The sequence below is a fragment of the Orbicella faveolata genome, unplaced genomic scaffold (genome assembly GCF_042242905.1).
Source record: "Orbicella faveolata isolate gen_17 unplaced genomic scaffold, um_ofav_v1 contig_2, whole genome shotgun sequence".
In the NCBI taxonomy this organism is placed as follows: Eukaryota; Metazoa; Cnidaria; class Anthozoa; order Scleractinia; family Merulinidae; genus Orbicella; species Orbicella faveolata.
In genome coordinates, this window is record NW_028301547.1 from 19,475,146 (window position 1) to 19,494,442 (window position 19,297).

The following is a 19,297-nucleotide window of genomic DNA, read 5'->3' on the forward strand; positions in this document are numbered from 1 at the left end:
CAAATGTCTAAAACACGGACTAAACTATCGAGAAAAAAAATCAAAATAGCGTTTTATGCGAGGTTATGTAATAGTTTCTCTTGGCGGGAATTTTGAAATGGTAGCCCTTTACAATTTTTTCTACAAAAAAAAATATAAAGGGTGACCGCTTTAAAATTTTTCTCGAAAAAGTGTTCAGGGGAAACTCTGTGCAAATTCGCTCAAATTTTCCCGCCAAAAGTCTTAGTATATAGAGGGAGCATTTTTTCGCAACACCTTTTAATTAAGTTAAATGATTTTAATTAATCAATTAACTTTTGTAAAGATCACAATAAAAATGCAATTCAATAATAACAACAACTTGTGGTTTTCATTGTTTACTTTATTGAGTGTTATTATGAAATATGAAAAGAACTAATAAAGACAACAAATGAAATCAATCACGCCCTTGTTTGAAAGTTTGCTTTACTTTACTTTGGTAAATTAAGTATTTGTTGCACGCATCCAAAAATTTAAAAAAAAAACACGGCGCATGCGTATTTTGGGCGCCCGTATTTTTTCTAAGTTTTTTGGCGGGAAAATGAAAAAAATAAAGAGGTTATCATAAACATTAGAAAATTTTTATTTTTTTAAAAAAAATTGGCGCATGCGTATTTAAGCGCCTCGTATTTTTCTAAGTTTTTTGGCGGGAAAATTGGAAATTTTTGAAAAGGGGTTACCATGTGAAAAACTCCGAGAAAAAAATTATAGCACTTGTGACTAAACCAGAAAATGAAATTAAACTGTAATTGTTAAACAACTTCTTTATCGACCTCTTTCTTGGCGATTTTCAGATTGCGTCAGTAATAGTTAACAAGCCCGAAAAATCGTGTCGCCCGATAAATTGTCTCTTGTACCTTACTTTTAAGCTCACGATGTCTGTTTATTGAAGTAAAAGGTCAGTGAATCTTCAAATTGTCTTTTGCTGCCATCTGCTTGCTTTCTTGCTTGTTTGTGTTGACTTGTAACGGCGAATCGCTCTCATAGGACGCCCTGCAAAAAGAAGTAGAAAAACATATTAATATTACAGCCAACAATCAAAAAATATCTTAAGGTGTTTAAACAGCCTTAAACTTAGTAATTATATTTTAAACGGCGGTATCTGTAAAATGGCGAAGGTTATTTAATTGCAGATCAACAGCAAGACATACACGTTGCGCTCCAGAAGCCATCGATGTTCAAACGTTTGTGGCGTTTTGTTTACTCACCGTAAAATTTTGTTTCACGGGATTTGCATGTGGAACCCTCAATACATCTCTTAGGATTTACATCTCGTTGATGTTTGTAACAAAACACAAACGTGAAAGACAATATTTACTATCTATTTATTTGGCGTTTAGTTTACCCGCTGTAAAATTTTGTTTTACGGGAGTTGCAAGTGAATTCGCTCAATAAATCTCTTAGGATTTAGCTGATGTTTATAACAAAACGAAAACTTGAAAAAATATTTACATATTCAAAGAAAACAACGGTGTGAAGTTGCCTCTGTGGAACCGCTCACATACAATACTTGTAAACCATGAAGCAGATAATGTGTATTTGAATAAAGTTTTTGTTTGTGTGCAAAAAAATTCCAAACCGTTAGATTCCGAAGGAACGATTAATATTCTTGTATGCAACGAAGTTTGTGGTTTTGTGCGATTTTTATCCGTGATTTGTCGCAAAATACCTTGTAAAAAATATCCGCAAGGAATGTTCAAACAAAAATTTCTTCCACTATGCAAATTACTTCGTACAAAAACAAGGAATATAAACACGTCAATTTCACACTCACACTGTACGTGATATTCCTGGCTCAATCTCGTAATGCCAGCCGTTGGATCTTTATGTTAGCTTTTGGACTTGCAGACGACTCTCAGAATAACTGAATCGCTTTAGAAGTAACAAGTAGGATCAAAGGCAATTTGCAGTCTTACAACCGTAAATCGTCGGTCTCTTCAGATCTCAAAATTAGATTGAAAAATCCAATCCAGAAAATGATATGCACTCGAAGCAAGAGATTGTCAAGGTAAGAGAGTGAATCCCCCATATAGGTCCTCTAACTAAGGTAATCCCTCTTGAGTTATTTTTAGACATTGTACCCAGCTCTTCCGCGGATTTTACCCGCTCATTGCCTGGATTTTTTCGTGGAGGATCTGTTTATTTTTCGTTTCGTTTCGTTAAGTTTCTTTTCAAAGTAAAGGAAAACGTGCAACGCTGTGGGGATGTCTTCTTTGATATTTTGGTTACAAGCAATGGAGTTTCGGCTCTCAGTATGTTTTAATACATTTCGAAACTTTAATAGGAGTTTAAATAAGAGATGGATGTGCCCTGCACAAACAGTAACAACTGAATGAACGGCAGAGAAATGAGGAGACAAACGAGTGCAAAGCAAACAAACGCCCAAACACAAGCTAGGCAACCGAACAAACAGATGGTCGAAAGTGCAGGCAGACGCTCGCCGCCCAAGCAGCAGAAGGCAGTTTAAGCAGCAACGGCAACAACGTCAAAGGCAACATCGATTAAAAAACGACTTAATATTCAACCTACGAATCTCGCGAGAATTTAGATTCATTCAGTTTGTCGATACTGTCAGAAATATCCCAAACAGAATATGTAAGACAGCGTCAAAATTCGAAAAAGAAATTTTAAACATTGGCCGTCGTATAGTTCACATTCTCTCGAATATGCACAATTTTGTGTGGCTATTTCACGTTGTTGTTTTGTAAACAACGGCAAAGAAATGAACAAAGAATTATAACGTACGCTTACACAGACATTGTACTCGTTGGCGTTGCCCTTAAAGTTTGCTTAATTAAACTCCCTAAAACCGAATAAACAGCCAAACAATGAACAGCCAAACGAGCACAAAACAAACGAAGGCCCAACCGAACAAAAAGACGGCTGAGAGAGCAGGAAACATCGATCTCCGCTATGAAACGAGATCACAACATATAAAATGACGTTCCAGCAATTTAATTCCTCACAGGTAGTTTCGAGAGAGTCGCTTTGACTGTCCACGCATCGCGCGAGTAGCATCCTCGGAAGAACTGGGTACCATGTCTAAAAATAACTTAAAAGGGATTACCTTAGTCAGAGGACCTATAGGGGAGATTCACTCTCTTACCTTGATAATCTCTTGCTCGAAGTTATTTGTCGAGTGATTTTACGAAACCCGTGAAACAATGTTATTACAGCTATAAGTAACATACGATTGGCACACACGCAGAAATCAGGGACTGAAGACAAAATGTAATTCGAAGCTAATTGCTTGTCACTGATGTTTGTCGGTGTGGTCCCGGTAAATTTCCTGGGAATGTTTAATTTCTCCTCGGTGCAGACTTTTACAAGTTACCTTTCACAGGGTAACCGTCTCTTATTCTTTCAAATGGAATGTCAAATCTCCTGGAAACGGGCAAAAACACTTTACTTTTGTACAGTCGGATAAAACTTCGGAATCTTTTTCTTTTAATTTTTTCCTTTTGCCCTTTTCCCTTTCGCAAGATTTCTTCCAAATGTTACAAGGCAGCGACGAAGTAAATACTCTGTAAATGATATTTCGCAAATTTTGACAAAATTGTGTTGAGAAAAATCTTAGCTACAGGTTTTGCCCTGGTGTTGACAGACTTGTCGATGTGCAACAGAAATTGCCAATTAAACACCACACATTGTACGTCTTATTTTCTTTTCTTTTTTACAAATGAGAAAAAAATGCAGCTTTCCAGTATTGTTCAGTCAACAAGTGTTCTAAAGCATGTTTACAATGAGTACACGGCTACAAAAGAGATCTAGTAAAACCTTACTTGTGATTTAACTCCCCCTCCCCCCCCCCCCCACCAGCCTCCTACCTATGCCCTGCGTCTCTTATTCTCATTAATAGAATGTCAAATCTCCCGAAAACACGCCAAAATCCTTAAATTTTCCACAAAGAGGCAAACTGCAACATTTTGCGTTTTTCCACTCCGTGACATTTCTTTCCAAAGTTACGTGCAAACAATATTCGCAAATTTTGACAAATTGTTGTGAAATAAAGATGAAAAATATAGTTAAATACAGTTTTTATCCCTCTTTGTATTATCGAATTCTGATAAGCAGGATAAGATGGAACTTTTGGCTCTAAGTAGAAAACAAATTCCGTACATGGGGTTCAGAGCCACCTTGAATTTTCAAACCTAACTCTGAACCCTATTTACTAAACCTTCCAATCAAAAGTTGATAATATAAAAAAGTTAATTTTTCACCGCGCCGTTTTAGAATTATAAACCCTTAAAGCTACAATTAAGGGTGTTTTTAGCAGGTCACACTGTAAGAAGCCTAATTGTCTTCCTGGGGCTTCCTTGTCCAATAGACATTGATATGTTGTGAATATGTTTGTAAATGGAAAAAATAAAACAAGAAAAATTACACGTTTTTTGATACCATGATTGTAGCATCGATTGATAAAGAGTGGTTATAATAATTCATCAAAATCTAAGGATGCGTTTCTTTAAGAAAATCCAAGATTGGATTCTTAAATCCGAAAACGGATTTTGCGCTTCTTTTCTAAACAGATTAATCCAAGATCTCTCGGATCATGGTGCGTCAAAGAATCCACTCTGGGCAAGGATTCTTCGGTTCCTTAGATACATCATGATCCGAATGATCTTGGATTGATGTGTTCAGTAAAGAAACGCAAAATCCATTTTCGGATTTAAGAATCCAATCTTGGATTTTCTTAAAGAAACGCACCCTAAGTCTTGGAAAGGGCTGAAAACTGCTTTGAGCCACATTAAGCTACTTATTGTCAAATAGTTAAAAAGTATGATAGAGTAAAGGATGATAATCAATAAGAAAGAAATAGCACCGATAACTATAGGCATGGCATAAGAGTAATATTTGACAAAGGACTCTTTCGTCCGCCATTCACACTTCAGTTTTCCTGTGTACACATAAGTGTTGGCAAAGAAGGCTGGGGTTGACACGGCAATAAGAACTAACCAAGTGGAGAAGATAACGTAGGGACACAGCTTTGAACTGATGAGTGCGGGACGAAGGGGAAATACCACAGCTCCAAAACGATCGACTGCCAAAAACACCAAGCTTACCACAGAAATAAGACAGGTGACATAAAGGAAGAACAGCCTCACTGTACAAAATGCCCAGTTATGTTGGACACTGAAAACATCGATATTATCACCGTTTAGCTCTATTAGGAATGACGGCTGGATATAGAGTGGAAACAGCAGATCGGACATAGCCATGTTCACGATGAAATAATTGATTGTTCCTCGCAATGTTTTCGTCTTGTAGACAACTATTGCGATCAATAGATTCCCGACCAGCGAAACGACAAGAATCAGGCTGAAAGCAAAGGTTATTCCGATTTTCGCGGCCTTGGAGTCGAACGGATCAGTGCGAATGGAGCAGTTTGATGGCTGAGTTCCATTCACTGTTCTGTTCAATTTTGCATCCATTGTGATCATTGAAACTGAAAAATTCTTCCTTCGTTTCCTTGCAAGCAACCGCTACACTGATAGCGTCACACCGTATTCCAATTAACAGTCCGTTGTGAAAACTCTTATTTTCTCACAGATGTCTAATCTCCAATTATGTCAGTTCAAACACGCTGTTAAATTAAAGTCACTGTAGGCTATAGCAGAATTTATTTCCAAGCTGTTAGCTCCAACCATTATACCTGCTATGTTTCGGTTCTACCGAAGGAGGGATGCCGAGATATCTCACCAAGTTATAAAACTGTCAAAAGGAGACATTTCTATAGCATTCCTCGTACGGCCACCTAGAATGCTAAAAACATAGTCTTACCAGTGTTTTCTTTGGTGTTATGTTTTTTCCTGTTTTCCCGTATCGATTAATATTCTTTTGGAGGATATCTGTGTAAATGGACACAGTTTGATCTGCTTAACTGAATATTCAAATTTTAAAACTTTTTTGGGTTACTTATCTTTTATCTTTTTTTTTCCTGAAACCGAATTTACGAGCTGCTGTCATTTAACAACATTCATGGCCCATTCTATGTTTATTAAAAACCCGTATCGATGTAGCATTTTGCTGGAGAAAACTCCAGCCTTACAGGTTTGACTGACGTGATTACAGATATGGCATCGAAACGATCCGTTGGGTGCCCCTGACAGAGAATTTGCTTTTAATAATTCTAATCTATAGAGCAGTTGAGCATCTGTTCTTTATATACACTAAGTGATTGTTGTCAATTAGGCCTTTGAAGATCACAGATTTTTTTTAAATGAAGCTTTTGAATTTGTCCCACTAAATCATATCTCAAGTAAGTAGTAAGAAAATTAAAAAAAACTAAACATGTGCTGCTAAAGATCTTCTTCTATTATATCCAGGAACTTTTTAAAGTGTTTTAAATTAAAACTTGTCTCAGATTTAGCTGTAGCTCTCACATCAATAAGTCATGCAAAACTGTATTTGGATCTGAATTAGTTAAAGCATGCCTACCTATGAATAAAATTTAGCCACTCGGAACTTTTGGCTTGATAAAAGCAGTTGGTTCAGTTCTAGAAATGGTTTGGTTTTATTCCCACTTGCATTAACCATTCCTGTGTATACTTTTATTTCAGTACCTTTTTAAGGATGAGAAGTGTGAGAGAGCACCTGGATGCTGTAAAACTGTTATTTCCATTATGCCGCCTCATGAGACTGGACAAAAACTTTAGACTGAGCAATGTTCAAGGAGTCAGTTATCATTAGCAACAACAAATGTTCTATGTTGAAGAAAAACAGCTGCCATAAATATTTGTCTTGACTCTTTTCAAGTTAACTTAAAATCCGATTGCATTCACTATTAACTGGAGTACCCGCTGATTTTAATTTACAATTTGCTTCTTTCCTCTTATAGAGAGTGTTCATTGTCACGCAAAAAAAAAAAAAAAAAAAAAAAAAACATTCAGTGGATTAAGTCAAGAAATAGTGATATTATAGGAGATAAATAAAGAAGACGGTTCTCCAATTTTAAGGGGTGAGCGTTGTCTTAAAGTTGAGATGTTCGTCGAACTGTTCCGCGCAAAATTATAGAGCCTAGTCGTCCAATATGGAGGCCGGAAAATAGTGTAAACATCTGGAGCTCACTTTGGCTATCTAGTCGACTGACTATCTGAACCGAACCAAAAAACATTTACACGAGCACTTTTCCTAATACTTTAACTCCTAAAATGGCTAAAAATCAGGAGGTAAGTGTGTATTTTTCGACAAACGCGATCTTAGCTTTGTGTCACGCACCGCCATAACTCCAAAATTCAAAATGCGCTAGTTTCCAAACGAAGGACGCTATTGAGCTGGAAAGTTGAAAACAGATATAAATTTAGTACCTTTTAGGCCTGATGAGGATAAAATCTTTAGTGGCTCCTTAGTTTTGGATTTGAGAGTCTCATGACGTCACGTGAACACACTCTATAAAAGGCGCAACCGTTCTTGTGATTAACTGAAACAAAAGTACAAGTTATGCTGTAATTCAATAAATTCCCTTCGTCCTGTTTCAAGCCATTGAAGTTGTGAACAGCCCAATGGCTGTTTGCATCATTACAGTTTTTCTCGTTCGTCAGAAAACAGTCAGATCATGAAATAAAGAGCTAGTTAAGTAGACAGACGAAACTACGCCAGAGTGTTTCTCGAACCCAAAAATAAAACATCAAAATAAAAACGAATATATAAAAAGTGATCCAGCCAAAATTATAGCAAAAGTGGACAACTGAAGCTTTTGCCCGTATCCGAAAGATTTGACATTGATGCAGAGATTTTTGTAACAGTTAATTGAGCTCCTCAAAACAATGCACATCAGAACGATATCGTCTAGCTGATAATTTATCTTTATTCTTTGTGCCCATTTACTTCAGTGTTAATGCTTCGATATAGTAAAGAAATATTGAACGCTGACTTCACTATCAAAGGATTAGCCCCACCCCCACCTTGGACTGGACTTCAAGTGTCAACCCTGGAAATCCCTTGTCCTAATCGTTGTTGTATGTAACCATGTCTTCACATGATTGAATATTAGAAACCTATGGCCAATTCAGGATATCTTTTCAGTTCCCTCTCCTGCAGTGTGTGCCATAAACGATAGTGCTGTCAAGTAGTTGACAATTGCTTCAACACAAAACAGTGACTCACCATGGGTGAAGCTCATTCTCCAGATGCTTTCTCTTTTTATCTCTCCACAACAATCCTAGCTTGTTACTTTCGTTGTAGCTTTTAACCTAACGAGAAGAACAAAGTCGTGATTTACATCATAAGTCTGTTCAATTTGGCAGATTCTGGCCCGGCTCAAAGTGTTTCACAAATGTAAAACCAACGACTGTTGTCGCGCTATTCATATTGTAAGTTAAGGCTATCATTGTAGATCTATTTCTTTAATAACTTCATGGCTACCAAGAATGCATTTTTAGGCGACCATTTTTTGTTTGCATGCTTACCACATGTATATAAGGTTAGACTTCCTCTAGTCAAAGAAATGTCATTTGTCAAAATCCTAGTTCAATGGCATCAGTTTTTCAGTTGTTAAGTGACAATCAATCACTCAGTACTACAGTTTTACTGGAGCAAAGAACAGCGACTCACCATGGATGGATTCCACTCCTAGGCTGTGTTTTTCTCTCTCATAACAAGCTCAGTTTGTCGCATTATTGTAGTTGTCTTCTCCTTTTTTTTCCTTCTAAGAGCAAAACGTTTTCGATAATGTTAAAGTTTGGTCTCGTCACCTTTACAAATTGCTTAACGAAAAATCATTGTATTCTTTTCCTACGGCCCCCATCCTTCACAACACTCTGTGAAACGTGTCAAGGTTCGCCAGAACCGCTAGTAGAGCAGTTTTCAATTGAGTGCGGAACGTGATTCCCATGTAATTGGTTTTGCATTACTCTGTTAAGTGATGGGTATAGAAAATCGCACCACTTTCCCATCACATCGGATGAAAAACCTCAAACCAATAGTTAGTGCCTTTTGCCGCGCTTTTCTCTCGCAAAATTTAGTTTTGATTGGTTCACTGGGTGGTAGAGCGATTGCTTTAGTTAATGATCACTGAAGAGCACTGAATATTAAATGAGGAGACTCACCGTTTGCCCTACATAAAGTTCATTCTCCTGTTGTAAATCTCTCATTAAACGTCCACTGCATCTTTCTGTTTCTTACCTAGCAAAATACAGCAAAGACAAGATCATGGTCTCTTCCAAGAGAAAATAAAGATCAGTAAATAATATGCGAGTATTGCATTTAAAGATCATTTAAATTTATAATACAGATCATGTATTTCAACTCCTGGAACGGAACGTTGACTACACTATTGAAGGATTACTCCTAGAGATTCCTATCTTGGACTGAACTCCTGTACTATGATCCCGGAATGTCCCTTTTCCTAAAACCAATGGCCAATTCAAGACACCTTTCAATTCCCCTGTATACAGAGTGTCTCGTAATTGATATTTTTTTCACCTAGTTAACATTTAATCGAACAAAGAACAAATTGTTTACAGCAACTCACCAAGTGCCTTTTCTCTCCACATCGATAAATACTTTGTCTTTTTCCGAACAAGTAAGAAGAACAAATACCACTTGAATTACATGATAACAAAAGTTTCTTTAACTTGTCAAATTTTGCTCCGAATTAAAGTGATTCGCAAACGTAAAAGCATGCTATGTATAAATTAAGATCAGTATTGAAAAGGGTCTGCATTTTGGGCGACCATTTCAAGAATTTTTTTATTCTTACTATTTCATTTTTATGTTCAACCTAAAAATATCAATTCTCCCGACCGAATACCATATATTTCATTTCATTTTAATGCCAAAAATTTAATGTCACACCAAGAAATTTGAAATTTCATAGAAAAACTTGCACGTTGTTGGTTAACTTTTAAAAGTTTTGATTGATGGCTTGGACTGGACTCTTTCTAGTCCCGGAATGTCATTTATAATGGCATCTGTTCCTTCCGTTTTCTTTTTTTCTTCTCTTTTTTCTCTCCCCTTCCTGTCATGTGCGTCATTATTACTACAATAGGACTACTAAGAAGACTAAACAACGCTCCAGTGTACAGAAAAGTTACCTTCCAGGGATGGATTCCATTTCTCAGCTTAGCTTTCCTCTTTATAGATAGTCCCATTTTGTTGTTTTACTGCACCTATCTCGTCTGTTTATTTCCTAAAGAGAAAGAGTTAGGTTTACTTCAGCATTAACCCTTAGCCTTTCCAAATTACCTCACAAAAATGTCCCTTTCTCATGTTTTAAATACCTAAAACGTTTTCAACTTCATTGGGTGAGATTCCATAACGGATATCTCAACCTAAGCATTTCCTCTCACCCAACCCTCTGTAAAAAAAAAAAAAGCATTTCTGATATCCATCAAGGTCCAACAGCACTGCTATTTTTATCCAGCAATATTTATGATCACTGAAAGGTACTGAAGAATGGCAAGACTTAACGTTGACTCTTACATAGAGTTCTTTCTCCTACTGTAAATTAGTCTCTTCTTCCACAATGTGCCTGGGCAAAATATAGCAAACATCATTGACTAAAAAATTACCAACCAAAAGCCCAGCGTCCATCTATCCATACTCGTCAACATTAAAGGTTTAAATGCATATTAATGATAATATTATCAATTAAAAATCAAAACGTGCCTAGTACAGATTCGACACAGAGATCAGTAAACGTATTGTTTGTATTTCAGCCCTCCCTATATTCGGGAGATTAGGCGTCCCATTTAGAAGACCGAAACGTACGGTGCGAAAAAGGAGTAGTTTCTACGAACGAGGGAATGTATAAGAAAAACTGTCACACTTACCTTTAAGTTTAGAATTCTTAATCTTAGGAAGCCCGTAGACATGTTCCGCAGTTCTTAAAGTGTTTGAATTTTCGTCCCGCAAAACCTTATTCCAGTTACAACTGACAAGTGATAACCATCGCCAGAAAGACCTTGGACGTTAAGGAAATGATTTTCCAGTTCAAGGGCGGTTCTTTGAAGATAGCTTAGCCAAAATTCGACTTGATCATGAAAACCTCCATTTTGAAATCTCTTGCGCTCTCGTTCCTCGTGCTGAGGTGTCACAAGAAAATGAATATGCAAAACATTGGCGATTAATATTTGCAATTCAAATAAAAATATTCCCGGGGCTTCATGAATAACTGGTCAACGATGCATTTTTGCTCAAAAGTATTTCAAAGAACTTTCAACCTAAAAAATTATGTAGAAAATCTTAATTGGTTTATCACTTAAACGTTCTACAACCAGAAAAATGTCGATCAAACATTTGCCGGTGGTCAACGTTCAGGAAGCAAGATGGCGACGCTTTGTGTGTACCTGTCCCTATAACTATATTATTGTTCTCTTTGCTCTTATGGCTGCCCTGTTTTTCTAGCCCCTTACGATCATTTGGAGTAACCAGTATTGTTGATGTATTTTCTTTTACTGTCTTGAAGTGTACGTATAGTCAACATCTAATTTCCTCGTATAGCATCAATACATTTTCAAGCAAACAGTTGATGAGAATTGAGAGAGCAAAACATAGATTGAAAAGACTGCATTGCCAGGTGTTGGGATTACTGTCTTGATCCGCCTCTTATTTCTCAGGTTTAACAGTAAAATAAATGTATGGCCATTAGTAAGGAGAATTTGTATTTTGAACTTGGGCCTGGAAGGGGCACGTGATATATTCAGGAGGTTCCTTCTTGGTTGTGATATTTCAAGCATTGAGCACGGAATAGGTACCATTTCCGCGTTCAAGAGAAAATTTTTTTTTTAATTAAGTGCCCTTAAAACCAACTTTTAGGGAAGGTTCAGTTAATCAAGCTGTTTTCTGTGCGATTTGTGGGAACCGAATTAATATGTAGAGAAGGCCAAATGTTAAATATTACATGAAATGTATTTACTGCGTAAATTTTAAGCATCTGTTCATCGTCTTCGTCATTACAGTCTGCCTTGGATGATCTCAGGAAGCTATTGTCACGCAATGGTTATCCCCGTGGTATCATCACGTACAACATGTACGATGTAGTGAATAGACATCAAAACAAACCTAAAGACCCTATCACTACAGTTCCCAAGAGAGAAATCTTCATTGTTTTACCATTTTTAGGGTTCCAAAGTAAAGTAATTACCCAGCAACTTAAATCTTGTATCTATAAGTTTTATGGTTGTTTTAACGTTAAAATAATTTTCCGAAACACCCGCCGAATTAAGTCTTTTTTCCCGTACAAGGACAGGTTCAGCCGTTCTCAGATGTCTAAGGTGGTTTACAAGGCAAGCTGCTGGGACTGTGATGATTTTTATACAGGAAAAATAAAGCGTCGACTACACGATAGAAAAACTGAACATTTTAAGGCCCTTGCTAAAAGCGGTCACACCTCAACCATTGCGGATCACGTTACTTCCACGAGTCATAATATTAAATGGGACAATTTTGATATCTTAGCAACTGGTAGGTCAGATATACATTGTAAAATTAAGGAAACATTGTTAATTCGTGATTTAAAGCCAGCCTTGAATGAAAACGTTGGCAGTGAAAAACTTTTTCTTTACTAACATTTTGTATTGTTATTACTATTATGGTAATTTTTTTTTTTTTTTCTCTCCGGCAGGCGGCAGACTCATCTGTTTGTTATTAACTATTAGTCTTGTTACATATTATTAGATACCAGTCTTTTTCTTTTTCTTCGCGTTTAAATTTCGATTGTAATCTAGTTAACGGTCACTTCTGAAGATGTATGTTGTACATACGAAACGTCAAGGAAGTTAACTTTGTTTAACATGTGTTTTGGTTCCATGTTTATCACCGCGGTTTGTGTTTTGTTTCTTCTAAAGCTACGATGGCCAAGGAAAAAGAGTGTTTACGATTTATGATAAAGGCAAATCTTCAAAAGACAATGATCCACCTTCTTGTTAACGTTAGCGTGCGTGGTCGAGGCGACAATTATATTTACACGTCCCCTTGCTTATTCATTTTATGGAAATATGGTGGGTGCTAGACTTGAAAAAAAATGATCGTTCGCCGTACTCGATTACGAGAAAACAACCCCATTTTTCTCTCTGATGAGCTAACCCGTAAAGAAAAAGCAACTATTTTTTTAATTGTGCGCGCCCTACTTAAGCACGTGATTATGCGCAGCAAGAATGCCCAGCGTAATACTAGGAAAGAAACATGTTTGTGGTAAATGCGACATATCTTGACGATTTGATGTTTATTTACTTTGCCAGGAATTAGTTTCAGTTACCTCTAATGTTCTTTGCATTCATTATGTGGGGAAAGACATTGTTAAATTATTGCATGCACAAAACATGTTGCACACGTTTTCCACCCTATTGCACGTGCACCATCCAATATATTTCAAAATATTGCACCAGAATAACCAAATGTGGTAACATGTTGTGTACAGCAGTGTTGTAATATGTTGCGTTGACATGTTGCGCTCATTTGACAGGGCTTTAACATTCATGCATTCGTGTTGTCAAATTATAGCTAATAGTTACAAAGTAGACCTGAGCTAGACCATGAAGTTTGTTATCCTTCTACTAGAAGGTACCCACATTAATTTTTAAAATGGAAGGTGTTTACACAGCATAATATCGTGAATCAATATTCTGCCTACCAGAAAATGGTCAATTATTTGTATTGCAACAAAACCCTTTTTATGTTGTTATAAATCACTTACTAAAAGCGAACCTGCGAGTAACAGCTACTAGGTATCTCTCTTTAATTTGTTGCACGGAGACTTAAGCAAGGCGTTGTCATGCATTATAAATGGCTAGAATTCAAAAGGTGAAGATGAGTTATTGTCGCTAATAATTCTAAACTATAAGGTTCGTGTTTTACAAAGCCTGTGCGTATTTCAGACAAAACAGTTACTCAGTACGGTGAAACTAAAAGAAGTTTCATGCCATTTCGTCTTAGCTTCTTGAAATTGGCTCTATTCTTTTCACTACATATTTTCTGTCCATATCCAGCTATAAGGATAACAGGTACAATAAACAGGTCACGGGTGATTTTGGCATAAATATATAGTGTCCTGTTTAGTGGGCTTGCGTTTTCTCCAACCGCTTTTCTCGCTTTTTTCCGCATCCTCTTCCTTTGCCTTTTCTTTCAGCTCTTTCTTTTCAGCTTTCTGTCTTTCCTTCTCTTCTCCTTTTTCTTTCTTTTTCGCTTTGTCTTCCTCTTTTTTCTTCTCCTTCTCGGTCTTGTCTTTTCCTCCTTTCTCGTGCTCCATGTCGCCCATGGCTTCCATCGCTTCTTGTCCCGGACTCAATGGTGGAGCAAGACTTTGTCTTTTGGGTGAGCCAGGCACGCCACTCTCTCGTCTCACGTTGGGTGAGCCGGGCACGCCACTTTCCCTTCGTCCCTTCTGATCTTTCTTGGTCTTCAACTTATCTTTGATCCTGTGCTGTTTCCTAGGCGAAGCTTCAGAGTCTTCCCCGGGCGCGGAGACCATGATCTGCGGTGAGCCAGCTCCTTCAATAGAGTGCGCACCCTTTATGCCTGGGACTTGGTACTTATCATAATTTTCCTTTGGCCTGTCGAACGAGGACAAAACCACCTCAATGGCGATCAAAATTCCCACCATGTATGGGAAAAAATGAGGCACGAAATATTTGCCGAAGTTCACCGCAAGCGTGGCACATATCAAGCCAAAGGCGAGCGAGTGGATCGTGTTTTTCAAAGATCCTTCGATCACTGGTGGTCCGACCATCGTGTGGTTTTGCTGATCGCTGAGAATTGACCGCGATAAAACGAAGCGTTGATTGTTGTTAACGGTGTAAATGGAAGCGTTAAGTACAGAGGGCACGCTACTAAAATACCATACAACCTGAGCAGTTACGACCTGCCAGAAGTTTACAATCAATGGACAAAAGACCACCAGCATCATATCTCGTTTTATTTTGACGCTTGTTAATTATGCAAGAGAACAAACAGGAAAAAAATGAAAACGACGTGTTTCCATTGCCAACTTAAAAAAATTGGAAAAAATTTGGCCAAGACTGTTGAATTTTAATTGCCTGAAAATTTCTCTGTCTACTCAAATGACTTGAGGGATGTCTATTTTAACGTGGTAGTCGATGCTTTTTTGGAATTTTATAAAATATGGCGTAAAATGAAAACGTAAAAGTAATATAATGAATAAAGTATTATCGTTGCACCTTCATCTCCCATGGCAGCACGTTGCTTTTCTTGTCAGGGAAAGTTTTAACAACTATGCTAATGCCCCCCAAAACACGCTAATTAATTTCGCTGACAGAAATTGTATTGTAGCCATTTCAGGCAAGCATAATTATTATGAATACGAAAAGACACTAATGTGGCAATTTGACAAAATGTTAAGCAAAGGGCAAACTGTGGCCTATGTTATCATGAGTACAGCTCTTAAAGGTCTCCGCTCTTGTCCTGTACAGCCTTGAAGCAAAACAAAAAGTGCCTAAGATGCTAGACAAAGGATTCTGAAATAATAATTTATGGCCAACGGCAAGATCTTAAATGGCTGCTCAGTTACCAAGCCTGCGGTCAATACGAAGGGTCGCATTAGACATCGCATACTGGGAATTTGATCTGTCACGATCTTCGACGCAAACAAGAGATATATAGATATTATAAGATACTTATTAGAGAGTTCTATTGCAACACATTGGCTAGTGGTAACGAACTGTCTGGTTTAGATAATATTATTTTCAGATTCGTATTAGTACACCTATGGATTCAATTTCATGACAGACTCCATGACTACGTTTCTTTGCTTTTTAACGATCATAAGAGTTATGGCTATGATTGCGGTTGAATGATCTGCTTCGTGTTTTTTCCAAAATAAGCAGATCAACCGAAAGATATGGGGCTTATCATTGATATGTTATCTTATTGGCATCGCTAATGGTTCCTTCCAGTATAAATATAGCATTTATTTTATTATTTTATTATTTTATCACAAGACTGAAAACTGGAGAAAAGAGCGAATGATATGGAAATTTTCCGACGTCCCATTTCGAACGGTGAAAGAGGAGTATACCTCTGAAGTCTAAAGTTACCGATCAAATTTTTAACCGAAATTTCGCGGACTTTCCTTACCTAAAATTAATGGTAAGTATCCTAATACTGAATCAATTCGTATTCGATCAGAAAGGCAAGATAAACGCCGTTAGTAGTTCCAAACGAGATGAACACCACGTTTCTCTTTACACTATGTAGTGGCGGATCTAGGGGAGGGGCTCGGCGGGCCTGGGCACCTCCTTATTTTGAGTAAAAAAAGAAGAAATCACAGAAGGAAGAAAAGCCGGCAGGGCAAGCAAAACAAAACTGGGTTCCCTCTTAGCTCAAGGTCGGGATCCGCCACTGCTATCGACGCATTTTCAAACAGACAGATTAGGAGAATGAAGAAAATGATCAAACTTGGGAGGGTGTCTTGATGTACCACGAAATTCTCAGAACTGACGTTGAAGGGAGTGTGTGGATCTGATTAAGGAGAAATAAGGGTTTTGGTCTAAAATTTGAAAAAGCATTAAATACAAGGTTATTGTTAGTTTGGGAAGTTTCTCATTGAAGGAAAGAAGCGCTCTTCGCGATTCAATGGTAAGTGAATGTGTCCTTGCACAGCAAAGGGAGAGAGATTTTTTTTTATCAGTGCCAATATTTTAAGGATTTTATCTAGCTTACACAAATATCTGTGGTACTGTATCAACGCTGACTCCCAAGCAAGAACACTTCAGAGAACTTTTTAACCCATTTTACTTGAGAAAATAATAACAAAACAGCGACGAAAGAAAGGTACAACCTCCAACTGATAGCGAATTTTTTTTCAAATTTTTTTTGTGGCTTTCCTTTGCTGTTTGTAGGATCAGCAGACTGCTTTTAATCGATATGACAAGTATACAGTTAAAACAATATATTAATTTCCGGTGAGACAATTAGTGTTTTTTTTTTCTTTATCGAACAGTTTATCATTATTATTAATTATTATTTCAAATGCTTTTACAGTCTTACAAACTTTACTTACAATACATGACAATTACTTATTATGACGTACACATTACGTTACTTAGGGAGCTACAATACAATGTAATTACTTAATTATAGAAAAAAAAAAAAAAAAAACCAACAAACAACAACAAAAAAAGACATCGCAACAAATTACTAAGGGAAACGCCTTAAATGGTGAGAAGGAATTTCCACTTCTGTTGAAATTCCCTTTCACCATTCGACGTGGCAGCAATGTATTTTTTTATCTCGATTTTATCCTTCACTAATGAGATGAAGTCGCTGAAAACGAACATAGTATTATTTAGAGCGTTGATATAAAGAAAGTATTTGCCTAGCATTGTGAGGTGGTTGAGGGTCAAAAGGTGACTACAGGGACGAGTAATTCCACATAATACCTCTGGCTCGGAAAAAAGTAAACTCGCGTTACTTACGGTGGAATACGAACTTTGGAACTTGTACCAAAAGGAAGACGCTTGCGGGCAGCTAATAAACAAATGACGTATGTTTTGACTATCAGAGGGACAGAAAGGGCAGGATGGGGAGGCAACCTTGTTCATTTTGTATAATATACTGTTCGTGGCTAAAATGTTGTGTATAATTTTGTGCTGGAACATTGCCAGTTTAACTTCTTTTGTGGCTGTGAACGGCAGAAGATAAACTTTATGTAGATTCTCTTTTGCGATGCCTTATGATAAGAGATTTTTTTCTGAAGTGGGAGGACGAAGATTTTCTAAGGTTAACAGTTTGTCGTATAACATCTTGCACGTTATAGTACAGATTGGCGGCGGGGGTGTAGTAGAGTCGCCAGAGTTAACGTGAAGGAGCTTCTTCCGACTTTGAGGGATCGCAGATAAAAGACTATAATATTGTAAAAAGTTGCAATTTAGCGTGTATTTATTGCGCAAGGAAAGGAAAGGCAGGAAGCAATTTTCATGCTCGTCAAAAAGGTCTGAAATTTGCTTTATACCTGCTCGGTGCCAATGAGGCAGATATACCATTTTTTTTGTCGATCGTAATGAATTTGTTGTTCCAGATTGTCTGAGACAGTATCTCGGTCTTGCTGTGAGGTGCGGTAAGCACGATTTCTTGCCAATGATGAATAATTTGTTTGTAAAATTTAGGAAGATGGCCATTAAGATCAAGAAAGTTGTAGTCATAATTACATTGAAAGAGCTCAGTGCCGCCGACAGTAGAGAGAAACGATTTTGGAATATACTTCCACGGTGCATCTGAGTCGGAGCACAGCCGTTTTACCCAAGTTAGTTTCAAAGCCTTATCGAAAAGAACAAAATCTTTCATGCCAAGACCACCATCCGATGTCTTCTTGATGGGGTTGTCTTTTTTATTTTGGCGGGTTTTTGTTCCAGGTAAAATCGAACACTATTTTATTGACCTCTGTTGCAAAGTTTTTTGGAGTGTCTATAACACAGGAGATGAATACAAATTTGGAGAGGGCTAACGTTTTAAGAGCTTCTGCCTGAGAGACCGGGGTAGACTTGGAAATGAAGATTGGCCGATTTCGCTTAAAATTGGTACACAAAGTCGTTATGTGGACTTATGTAACATGCCAAAGTTTCAGCTTCAACGACGTTCTTTTAGTCGAGTTCTGGATATTAGCCCCTCAAGGGTCCCCGGAGGCTGATTTTCAGTGCAATTCTGGCCACTTTTCAATCTCTCTTTTTGCAACGTACAATTAATTTCAGACAAAAACAAAACCATTTTTGCAATGCCCTATTCTTAGGCTTCTATGGGTAAAAACATTAGCTCGCGAGAATTTTTCGTTAGCCTGTGGCTGTTATCACAACTTGGTCCTATTTGAAGGATATGGAAAGCAACCGGAAATGGGCTGTTTTTAAGACCGCATATTTTCCATGCCCATGTTTTATATCCTGAAGTTTTAGTATCTCTGCAAAGTTCAGCCCTTAGTTTAGTAATATCAAGAAACAAATACTAAGGTTGAGGCCTTTTTACTAAGAAAAAACTTACGAGAAGATGACTAACCAGTCCACTTCCGGTTAAAGTTTCGACAAAGCGTGTCTGTAAAAATCAGCCATTTAATTTCGATTAATACCTTTTTTTTTCTTCTAAGTCATGAATTAGAGACTCTGAAGTTAATTGTAACCAAAAAGAGTTACCGTTAATCAGAAATTTTCGTGCGATTCTTTTTTCGGACTGATCAGATTTTGGTCCAGCAACGGTTATAAAGTTTGTGGAAGAAGTCTTGAAAATTACGGATAATGTCCGAGTCGCTGTGGAAAAAAAATATATACAGATACCTAATAATCCATCTCTTGCCGGTTAATCACAATGCAGCTTTGCATCTTTTTTGTTCCAAACT

At 37.4% G+C, this 19,297-nt stretch overlaps 1 protein-coding gene and 1 long non-coding RNA gene across 2 annotated transcripts; both read right to left on the reverse strand.

Moving 5' to 3' along the window:
- Positions 1-614: 614 nt before the first annotated feature.
- Positions 615-8,653, reverse strand: LOC149112317 (uncharacterized). The gene is made up of 3 exons (XR_016207552.1): positions 8,572-8,653; positions 8,125-8,210; positions 615-1,011 (listed from the first exon to the last, which is right to left on the reverse strand). It is a non-coding gene; the product is annotated as an uncharacterized LOC149112317 (long non-coding RNA).
- Positions 8,654-13,146: 4,493 nt separating this feature from the next.
- On the reverse strand, positions 13,147-14,841 carry LOC149112318 (uncharacterized). The gene has a single exon (XM_089290143.1). The coding sequence runs from the start codon at positions 14,684-14,686 to the stop codon at positions 13,976-13,978; it is 711 nt and encodes a 236-aa protein (XP_089146269.1). The 5' UTR covers positions 14,687-14,841; the 3' UTR covers positions 13,147-13,975.
- Positions 14,842-19,297: the final 4,456 nt, after the last annotated feature.

What these genes read in the sequence shown, in the direction of transcription:
- LOC149112318 (XM_089290143.1), bottom strand. Translation starts at nt 14,686, where the DNA reads ATGGTCGGACCACCAGTGATCGAAGGATCTTTGAAAAACACGATCCAC.